Source organism: Cyrtonyx montezumae, unplaced genomic scaffold, assembly GCF_038088225.1.
Source record: "Cyrtonyx montezumae isolate F1298 unplaced genomic scaffold, pur_monq_1.0 scaffold_25, whole genome shotgun sequence".
Taxonomy (NCBI): Eukaryota; Metazoa; Chordata; class Aves; order Galliformes; family Odontophoridae; genus Cyrtonyx; species Cyrtonyx montezumae.
In genome coordinates this window covers 708,589-719,909 of record NW_027071992.1, presented here as the reverse complement: position 1 = coordinate 719,909, position 11,321 = coordinate 708,589, and the positions used below count along the sequence as shown (strand labels likewise).

Below are 11,321 nucleotides of genomic sequence, written 5' to 3'. Positions count from 1 at the left end.
GTGCATCTGCTGTGATTCAGGCTTCACCATGGCCACACACAATTAAGTAATACTTGCTCCAGAGAGGACTTACCTGTAGCCACAGGTGCTTCAAAGTGTATGTGTTCCCATGTGGGCACATCTGCATGTCAGTCTCACTGATCTGAGTTCAGCCTAGAGGCTCAACCTGTCCAGTACATCAGCACAGGGACATGGCTGTTATCAAAACATTTCCAGGCAAAGCAAAGCAAGATGGCAGGGAATAGAGCAAACAGCAGGAAAAAAAAAAAAGCCACTAATAAGCACTGGACTCTAACATACAGTAAGGCAAGTAAGCCCTGTGACTACTAGAGGACCCTATCAACTAGTAGTGAAACAGTTTTAACACCTTCAAATTTGGTTTAGCACACTCCACAGTCTCACCATACCTGTCAACATCTCTAACCCTTTGTATCCCATGTTGGGCACCAGAAAAACTATTGTGGATTAACCTTGAGGGCACCTCAACACCACAAAGCCACTCACTCACTCTCTCCAAGTGGGACAGGGAAAATAATCAGGAAAGTAGAAGTATGAGAACTTGTGGGTTGAGATATGACAGTTTACTAGGTGAAGCAAAATGTGCACACTCAAGCAAAGCAAAACAGGGAACTCATTTGCTGCTTCCAATTGGCAGATAGCTTTTCAGCCACATCCAGTAGAGCACAGCTTGTAATATATGAAGATTTATTGGGAAGACAAACACCATAATTTCAAACATCCCTCCTTCCTCCTCCTTTACCCCAGCTCATATTGCTAAGTATGGCACCCCCAAGGTACAGAATATCCCTTTGGTCAGCCTGGATCAGCTGTCACGGCTGTGTACCCTCCAACATGAGGTCTTTGGCTCTGTGTAAGCACTGCTCTGTAATAACTGAAAACATCAGTGTGGCAACACCAAAAATTCCAGCATTGTACGAAATTTCAGCATTGCTGCTAGGAAGAAAATTTACTGTACCCTAGCCAAAATCATGTCAAACATACAGCCTTTAATGCTCAGACTCCTGGCAGAACTCAGCGCTAAGAGTTCAGGTGCCATTCCAATTACATGAATTGGATGCCCTCTGAGTTACTTATTACTGCATATAAATCAGGAAGCACATTAGGTTATTCAGAAGGAAAAAGAGTATAACATTCTCATACTCTTGTTTATTGTGCATGGGATATGGGAAGAATTTAGATTCCAAATCTTTACAGCGAGGTATGGTTTCTTATGAAGTTATTTTCCATTAAGGATGCTACATTAATCCTCATTTCAATTAAAAAAAAATTATTTCCCTACTTGCTCTTCATGTTTCCTGATAGAAACACAGCTTTCATGCCTAAAAAGCACTTGTGTTCTGTGCTATCTAAGAGTAGTATACTCTGCTCTTCAGAGAGCCTTTAAAATATAGACTTGTTATTTTAGTTTGGACCACAGAGATGCCATATAACATTCAACTTCTGTATTAAGTATCTGGTTAGAATTAGTAGACAAGACTGCAGCAAACAACAGGAGAGCTAGAGCTTATTTAATCCTTAAAAGGAGTGGTCAAATACATTAAACCTCTTAGACTTTACTATGTGTGGAAGAAAAATCTAATGAATCCTCAGAAACTTAGAAGAAATATTTGTTGACTTTAGTAATAATTCCAAGTTTATGACAACAGAGTGGAAGTTGTAATGGGCAAATCTTTATACAGAGTGAAGCATTAACCCATTAGAAAAGCAGGGGGAGAATGTGGAAACTGAAGAATAAAACAAGGGACCAAACTGACTAGAACAAAATCAAGGTACTCAAGAGAACAACAAAAAAGCACATAACCTAACATTTATTATAGGAATACTTGTGATCTCTAAATTGTACAATACTGTTCTGACTCTTCCTACAGCTGAAGCTCCACAAAATACTGGCTCATCTACATATCAGTTGTTCCGGAGTGTTGTTTGAACTGACAGCTTCCCTATTTTCTTATGTTTGTTGGGATTCAGCTCCACCCAAGTCTCAGACAGGGCACTTAGATACTCGTGCAATGTACAACTTGGTAAGGCAAGGACTGCAAAATGTGAGAAAATGTGTTTTAATCTTATCACCAGCTGTAGAACATCAGCTTTTCAGACTGTAAGTAAATGCATTTTCATATTTGTGAGTGGTCACAAATATTATGGATGGGAAGGATTTAAGATATTCTAAAAATCCAATAACACTGAAGTTTGTTATCTTTATTAACGAGTTTTATATCTCAATTTTCCCTGAGTTCTGAACCATCTGGTTTAGTTATCTGAAAGCAACAGAGGTATGTTCTAATGAAATGCATCAACAGATAATCCTACTTGACAAACCTAAATGTTACAGCTGTAGTTGTCAGGCTTCTAATTTAATATTCAGGATAGTCTCTGTGAAACCAGACAAGCTGAACGGCTAAGCCATTTGAAGAGTTATGTAAAAGCATAAAAGAAAGCACACAATTCAAATTTGTTACACATAAAAAAAAGAAGTCTTATTTAGATATCTTAAAAAATACAAGATGTTATATGAAAAAAAATCAATTCAATTAATCAAAATTTTGTTAAATAGACCCATTTAAGGTCAGGTTCTGGCAAGCATTAAGTAACAGTATATAATCTCAAGTAACTTTATTTATCCAGTGCTAGCTGATAACAGGTTCAGCTTGCCAACTTAACAAGATAATCTCACCAGGCTTCTATAATGTTAGTATTTAAAGCATTTAGAAAACAATTTAAGATAGTATTATATAAAAAGTAATAACCACTCATGTTGCAGGACCCACAACAACAGTGAAATAGATTCTCCTTTCCTTCTGTTTAAACAGTGTTCAGTGTAAGCATGTACACAGAGCAAGGCTGGAGATAAACAATATGTGTTTAACTGCTGATTACAGTTAAAGCCAAACAAAACAAATTTCTCTTTTAATTAAATATTCTTGCAACTTTGTATGACATTCCAGTGACGTTCTGCTTTTAGACTTCTTCCATATTGAACAAAAATATCTTCAACCACATAACACATCAAGGTCTGCAGTACATTTGCAAAGCATCTGAAATGTCATGATTTTTTTTCCCCAGTCTGGTTAGAAGATTTATCTGTTTGCTATTTCTGTACAAGATAATCATCTGTCAGTTCTGACATCGAGGCTTCAGATGTGAATCAGAAAGTAAAGTTATTTCTTCAAACTCTTATGCAAAATAACTTTCTTGTCACTGCCTTCCTTTCAACAGTATAGAGTTCACCATTTCCTAGGACTGAGGTCAGTAGGTTGATTTAGTGGTTCCATTTGAGTTCGAAGAGTAAGAATTAGATTTCTTGGGGTATCTGCCTGATGAGAGAGAGACCTGCATCCTCCGTGTAGTTCTCACGCTTCGGCAAATAAGAGCATTTTTAAGATTGTCTCTGAAGTCTTTTGAAATATAGTAGTAGATGAATGGATCAATACAACTGTTCAGAGTGGAAAGACACAGCACAGTTATGTACCACACATAAAGAAAGCTCTGTTTGTTGTTCTTGAGTAGTAGATAGTGCACAACAAGTAGCACATTGCTTGGTGTAAAACAGATGAGATACATGGACAGAACAACAATAATGAGCTTGATTGCTCTTTTTCGTTTCTTCCCAGTGCTTATATCTGAGATAGAAGCATTTAGAGTCTTAATCATTAATACGTAAGCAACAGCAGTGATGAGAGCTGGAATTAGGAAGAATACAATTGCAAGTGAGAGGAAATAACTGAACATGTCATGGGCCAAAATATTTTCAGGCAGCACATCATGGCAGGTAGTGATGTTAAGCTCTGCAATATACACCGTCTGATTAATGAGATACAGAGGAATGGTTACCAACAAAATCAGTATCCAGATAGCAAAGGAGATGCCCAGGGCAATTTCAGACTTCTTTCTTGAGTGCACTATGGGGTTCACTACAACCCAATACCTTTGCACACTGAGACATGTCATAAAAAGAATAGAGCAGTACATATTTCCGTAAAAAAATCCAACAAGCACTTTGCAGAGACCTTCCCCAAATAGCCAATTATTGCCGTTTATATGGTATGCAATCTTCAGTGGGAACCAGACAACAAAGAGAAGGTCTGCCAATGCCAAGTTAACCATATAAATCATAGCAGGATGTTTCTTCTTTGTTCTGAAAAAAAAGACCCAGATGGCCATAGCATTGCTTGGCAAACCAATGATAAACACAATGGCATAGACAATGGGAAGAAAAACTGTAGTCAGCTTTCCTGTAAGGACTTGTGCTGCAAAGTCATCCACTTCGTATGACTCCTCAGAGGCATTATTAGTATTTGGAACCTTCTGGCCAGCAAAACTTCTTCCTTTCGAACTGCTGGTTCCACTTCTCTCTATAAAGAGAAAGAAAAATTGAGAAATTGCTTTTAATTATTTTTTTCTGATTTTTCTTCATTTTAAAAATTCTTTTAAGATTAACTAGGTAGCATGATTTACACTGTACAATTAAAGACAGGCTTATCAATAGAAAAATTAAACATTTTCAAATACTTGACAATTTTTCTTCCCTTTTTTTTTTTTAGTTTATTATCCAAATGACACCTATATTCTTATTCAAGGATTTTATCCACTATCAGAAAAGCTTCCATATGGCTAAGTCCAGAGACTCCCACTACTACACCTTCCATACCTAATAGAGTCCACTTAGGCAGACTGGTCTAACTGTGGTCAATGAAATTGCCCTGTTTCAAAGAGTCAGTCAAATATTCACTGATGTAGACTGAGCAGACATGAAACATGACTGTTTGTGGTTGAAGTACTTTACCCTTGTCATAGTTTCTATCAATATTTGTGTACAGTTTTATTGAAAAAAAAACCAAACAAAAAATCACAAGCAAAAAAACAGCTCCAACTCCCCCAGTCAAACACATAAAACAAAAACAAAGAAACAAAGAAACACATACACAAAGAAAACAACAACAACAACAACACAGGAGTAGAAGGAGCTTTCTTGACCAAACAGGTTTGTGTGTAAGAAGACATCAACAGTGTTTAAAGATGGCTCCTTTTTCATTCATTGATGATTGTTCTTGATGTAATTCAGAAATAAAAATAAAAAACAGCTTAAATTTTCAAGAATAAGAATTATCAGACAAGAAACAGAAAAACACACAAGTATACATGTTTTCCAGCACTGATTGTTAAAACAGATTCTCAGAATATAATGTGTATCAGTTCTTGGCTATACAGGTGGTACTGGCACAAGTATTTTGGTTTTATGATGATCATTTTATGATAAACATTTTATGATGATGCAACTTTCAGTGAAATTGATAACCTACTAGAAAGGGATTGGATTCACCTGTCTTGAAGAGGCAGAGCAATCTTTGGCAGCAGGATGTTCAACCCAGTTAGTCAGGCTTTAAACAGAAGGACCTGTGGGGCAAGCTCTGCAAAACCACAGAATCATCAGGGCTGGAAGGGACCTCAAGAGATCATCATGTCCAACTCCCCAGCTAACGCAAGTTCTCTACAGTAGGTTGTACAGTAGGCATCCAGATGACTCTTGAATATCTCCATAGGACACTCCACAACTTCTCTAGATAACCTGTTCTGATGCTCTGTCACCCCTACCGTAAAGTTCTTCCACATGTTAGCAGATAACTTCCTATGTTCAAGTTTTAGGCCACTTGTCTTATCACTACACACCACCGAGAAGAGCCAGGCCTCATCCATTTGCCTCCTACGTCCCCCTTTAGATATTTATAAAATATAAAAACATGTAAAAAATCGCAAAACTCATGCCTTTGGAACCAACTGGGGAATAAGCCAGGCCGAACAGAACAGTGATAAATGTTCCTTAGTTGCCTTCTGCAATATGATCTGAAGGTCAGCCACCTCCAAAGATGCATATAATTACAGATGATTCGTTTTTGCATTCTTCTAGGGAAACATGCATCCTCTACTCCCTGAAATATCTCTATATCAATGCATGCAGCGTGAGGAATAAACAAAAAGAACTAGAATATATGTGAGGCCTCGGGATCACAGTTCCCTAGTAATAACAAGAGACATGATGGGACAGCTTACATGACTGTAATTCTGTCATCAGTGGATGTACTCCTTGGAAACACAGGCCAGCAAGGCAAGGTGGTGGTGATGTTCTCTCTGTGAGACAGCAACTGGAATACACCAAGCACTGCCTAGTGATGAGTGGAAAGCTTATCAGAATTAAGGGAAAGGCTCACATGGGTGACACCATTGTGAGTATTTACTACAGACTGCCTGCTCAGGAGGAAGAAGCTAATGAAGCCTTCTTCAGACAGCCAGAAAGTACCCTCACAATCACAGGCACTGGTTTTCAGGGTACATTTCAATCATCCTAATATTTGCTGGAAAAGCAACATAGTCAGGCATACACAGTCCAGGAGATTCCTGCACTGCCTTGAAAATAACTTTCTGACAGAAGATGTGGATGAGATAATGAGAAGCATGCTGCTGGACCTTGTTCTTACTGCTTGGGAATGTGAAGGCTGGGAGACTCTTGGACGCAGAGACCACAAGACACTGGAGTTCAGGACCTTACATGGAATAAAAAAGACACTAAGTAGGATTGCAACCCTGAACTTCAGCACAGTCAACTGTGACCTGTTAAAGGACCTACTTGGAGGTATCTCATGGGTTACAGCACTGAAAGTTAAGCAGGCCCAAGGGAGTTGGTAGACATCCAAGCACCACTTCTTCCAATATCAGAATTGCTGCATCCCTAAAAGTAAGAAATTAGGCAAAGGTGGCAAGAGTCCTGAGTGGATGAGCAAGGAGTTCAATGAAAATCTCAAGCAGAAGAAGTTTATGCCACTCCGGAGGAATGTGGGAATGTTATCAAGGCATGAAGGGATGCATTGAGGAAGGCTAAGGCCCACTTTGAATTAATCTGGTTAGGAAGGTCAAGGACAACAAGAAAGGCTTCTTTAAGTTCATCAGTATCAAATGGAAGATGAGGGAAAAAGTAGGCCCACAGCCAAGTGTGATGGGTGCTCTGGTAATGAAGGACACCAGAAAGTCCGAGTTACTGAATCCCTTCTCTGCTTCAGTCTTTTCTACTAAGCGTGCCTCTCAGGAATCCCAGAAGCCTGGAGATAAGTGTCTGGAAAATGAAAGACTTCTCCTTGGTTGAGGAGGATCTGGCCAGAGATCATCTAAGCAAACCTGATGCATACAAATCCTTGGTCTCCAATGGTATATACTCACAAGCACTTAGGGAGCTGGCAGAAAAGACTACTGAGTCACTCTCTATCATGCATGAAAGGTCATGGAGAACAGAACAGATTGCCTGAGGACTGGTGGAAAGCCATTGTCACTCCAGTCTTCAAACAGGGCAAGAAAGAGGAGTTGAAAAAATACAAGTCAGTCAGGTTCACCTCCATCCCTGGGAGTTGATGGAACAATTTACTCTTGTGTGTTACCTTCAAACAAGTGGAAGAAAAGGTGATTGTCACATGCAGTCAACATGCAGTCAACAATTTCCCCTTTCACCAAAGGGAAATCATGCTTGACCAATCTGGTAGCCATCTATGATGTCATCACAGACTGGGTAGATGGGAAGAGACCAGTGCATGTTTTCTATCTTGACTTCAGCAAGGTTACTGACACCGTCCTCCATAACATCCCCATAGCTGAGGAAGTGTGGGATAGATCAGTGGACAGGAAGGTGGACAGAGAAGGAACTGTGCTTGTTTAGCTTGGAGAAGGCTCTGGAGAGATCTCATTGTGGCCTTCCAATACTTGAATGGAGCGTATCAACAGGAGGAAGAACGACTGTTTACACGTGTTGATAGTGATAGGACAAAGGGGAACGGTTTTAAACTAAGACAGGGGAGACTTAGGCTAGATATAAGGAGGAATTTTTTCACTCAGAGGGTGATGATGCACTGGAACAAGTTGCCCAGAGAGATTGTGGATGCCCCATCCTTGGAGGCACTAAAGGCATGGCTCGATGTGGCCCTGGATAGCCTGGTCTAGTTTGTGGCAGCCCTGCCCACAGTAGGGGGGTTGTAACTAGATGATCTTAAAGATCCTTTCAACCCAGGCTATTCTATGATTCTATCAGTACACATTAGGGTCTGACCTGCTCAATAGGAGCTCTGTGAAGAAGGACCTTGGTGTTCTGGTAGACATCTGGTGGCCATGAGCCAGCAGGGTGCCTTTGTGACCAAGAAGGCCAACAGTATCCTGCAGTGCATTTAAAAGAGCGTGGCCAGCACATCGAGGAAGGTGATCCTTCCACTCTGTTCTGCCCTCATGAGGAAACATCTGGAGTACTGTGTTCAGTTCTGGATCCTTGGTTCAAGAAAGACAGGGAACTTCTAGAGAGTCCAGCACAGGGACCCAAAGACTATTTAGGGGTCTGAAGCACCTCTCTTACTAGGAAGGGCTGAGAGACCTGGGACTGTTCATTTGGGAGAAGAGAATGAGAGGGGATCTTATCAGTACTAAATATCTAATGGGCAGGAGTCAGTTGAGTAGGGCCAGGCTCTTTTCAGCAGTTCAAATAGACCCCGGGGCACTTGGAAGCAGACCCTCTACTTCAAGCTGACAGCACTTCTCAAGGGTACCATAACAAAGCACAGTGTGCAGTATAACCAGCAGTATAAGCCAGATCACCAGCTATCATCCATCACTAAGTAGCTTCTGTTACTGAACTGAAGTTATCCAAATTCCATTCAAAAAAAATCATGTTTTACAATCAAATACAAAACAGGCCTTTCTCACCGATGTTCATAGGCTTGTTTGAAATACATAGTAAAAAATATTCTCCAAAACCCCTATACTGTTAGTGCAACAATGAAGAACAAAAGCAACACAAAGTAGATCGGAGAGCATATGACCCACAGTTCGTATTACAAGTGAGATAGAAGAGAGCCAATAGTTTTATTGTTGCTGTTCTTTACTCTGTTTTTGAAGACATGATCAAACTAAAAAGGTAATTTCAGACTCCAAGTTAGGCTTTTATGCTCACTTCTTTTGGTTTCGGCTTCAAATTTGACTGCAGTTACTGGGTAGCTTTTGTTAGCCCAGCTGGCATGCATACTGGGAGACAGTTCCGCATCCTGTTTTTTCAGCAGTTAACACTCCCTTCCAGGGCAACCAATCCTTTGTTAGGTATGTGCGTTTTATACAACCCTTTCTTACTCCTTCAGTGCTTGCTGTTTTCCATAACAATTGCTGTTTTCTTTCCAAGCACAGTTTCACCAGCCTGACTCAAATGCAGAGAATGCAGTTAACTTTCTTATCTGCCCACGGGAAAAGCTTACCGGAGGTCATGGAGACGGACATACTTCTTCCACACCAAACGACCGTTTCAAGATCTTTGCTATTTGTCCAGAATCACAGTATTATAGAATTCCCAAAGTTGGGAGGGTCTCACAAAGATCACTGAGTCCAACTGTCTCCACAAGGAACCACCCAAAATGAGACCGTGTGTGCCAGAGAGCATTGTCCCAGCGCTTCTTGAGATATAACCCGTGGTGCACAAAATGAAATATTATGCCTCCCCTGCATATGCAAAAGTGGTGGCAGCACAAGACATGTATCTAGTTCAACAATCTGGGTGGACACATACACACAAGACTGTGGTTAGGACCACCCTAGTGCTCGGTTCTGCAGCACAGATGGACTGCAACTCCACAAGGTCACGAGCCTGAAGGACAGCAGCCGTATGCCCCACGTAAGAATCATCTGATCGTTAAGGTTGGAAGAAAACGTTAACACAGACTGGCCTGGGTTGGAAAGGCCCTCAAAGTTCATCTCATTCCAACCCCCCTACTGTGGGCAACCCACTAAATCAGGTACTACTAGATCATGTTGCCCACCACCTGGTAACCACCTAGATCATTCCAACCGTGGACCCATCACCACCGTGCCCCCTGAACCATGCACTCTCAGCACATCAGGCATGGAGGGAACCCCCTCACCGTCTTTCTTCCACCTCAGCATCAGAATATCATGCACCGGATTGAAGTGTTGAAGCTCATAGCTGTCAAGGCGTCTCCCCAGACACAGCTCAAATAACGGGGATGCCAAGCGGCAGTCCCACATCACCGACTCTGCTCTCAACCACAAAATATGCACGTAACGCCTCACTGATTTTCACCGCGGAGGATTTCACGGCATCTGCCTTCCGTCTGCGAAACTTAGAACACAGACAGCACAGACAGACAAACACTGAGCCAAAACGTAGCAAAGCACAACACTACATCTGCTGCCATCACGCCCCGGTTTGAACACGGAGCTTGTAACCGCATAATAAAATTCTAGCGTCTGCGTGGTGAAAAGACAGGTCCCTCCCATGAGCTTGACTTCATTATTTACACTGTCCTTATGCATGTACTGTTACTGCATGAGAAGGCACAGTAAGAATGAATGCAGAAAGGCACAGTGCAAAGTGCACTCAAAAGATAAGGTGGCGCGGGGCTTGCTGTGAAAGCAAGGAAGCGGGAATCTTAGAGGAGCAAAATAACTCTTACGTTCAAAAATAAATAAAAAAAGGCAATACAAAATAACAAAGGTAGGAATAAAAATTAGAGGAGAAAAAAAAAAGAAAAAAGAAAAAAGGAATAAAAAGTGAGAACAGACTTTAAAGTTCGCTTTTTCGCTTATGGGTTATTTTTTTTTCTTCCTGACACGGCCTCAGGCGAGTCGCCAGCCCGCGCCCGGCGGAGGGGCCGCCAGGAGAGCGCGCCCGCCCGCGGACCCCGCGCCCTCTCACCTGTGGGAGCGGCAGCCGCCAGCAGGGCGCTGAGCAGCAGCAGCACGCACAGCCCGCGCCGCATGGCCATCCTCCCTCCGCTCCGGCCGCTGCCGCCGTACTCTCCCGCACGCCCGACCAGTTTCGCCTGATACCTGAGCTAGGAGGGGTGGAGGGGGCGGAGGGAGCGGCTTGCCCGGCAGCGGGCGGGGCCGCGCCTCCGGGGCTGAGCGGGGCAGAGCCTGAAACGGCGGGGACAGCCGCGCCGCGGCGTTCCCTTGCACTCAGTATTTGCGCTTCTGCTGGGGCTGAATGCTGCTGCGATGCCTCGGCCGTGCCGGGCGCAGCCGCAGGGTAGGGCGGAGCTGGGCTGCGGCAGGTGCCCGTGTCCTGCCCAGCGGCCTCTGGGGCTGCTTTAGAGGTCTTATTGCAAGTTTTAATCGTAGGATCATAATCATAGAATGGCGTGAGTTGAAAAGGACCTCAGAAACCATCTAGTTTTGATCCTCCTGCCGTGAGCACGGTCTCCAGCCGCTGGACGGGGCTGCACAGATCTTTTGCACCGTTTCTGGGTGGTGAGGGTCACTGCGCGGCA

General features: G+C 42.5%; 1 protein-coding gene across 1 annotated transcript; it reads right to left on the bottom strand.

The window, feature by feature from the left end:
- Positions 1-2,205: 2,205 nt before the first annotated feature.
- Positions 2,206-10,863, bottom strand: F2RL1 (F2R like trypsin receptor 1). Its single transcript, XM_065739744.1, has 2 exons — positions 10,748-10,863; positions 2,206-4,373 (listed from the first exon to the last, which is right to left on the bottom strand). Exons 1-2 carry the CDS (start codon positions 10,815-10,817, stop codon positions 3,268-3,270), a joined length of 1,176 nt encoding a protein of 391 aa, XP_065595816.1. The 5' UTR covers positions 10,818-10,863; the 3' UTR covers positions 2,206-3,267.
- Positions 10,864-11,321: the final 458 nt, after the last annotated feature.

Coding starts and splice junctions, on each gene's coding strand:
- F2RL1 (XM_065739744.1), bottom strand. CDS start 10,817: ATGGCCATGCGGCGCGGGCTGTGCGTGCTGCTGCTGCTCAGCGCCCTG. Junction 4,374..10,747: donor GGCGGCTGCCGCTCCCACAG/GTGAGAGGGCGC, acceptor TTCTCTTTATAG/AGAGAAGTGGAACCAGCAGT.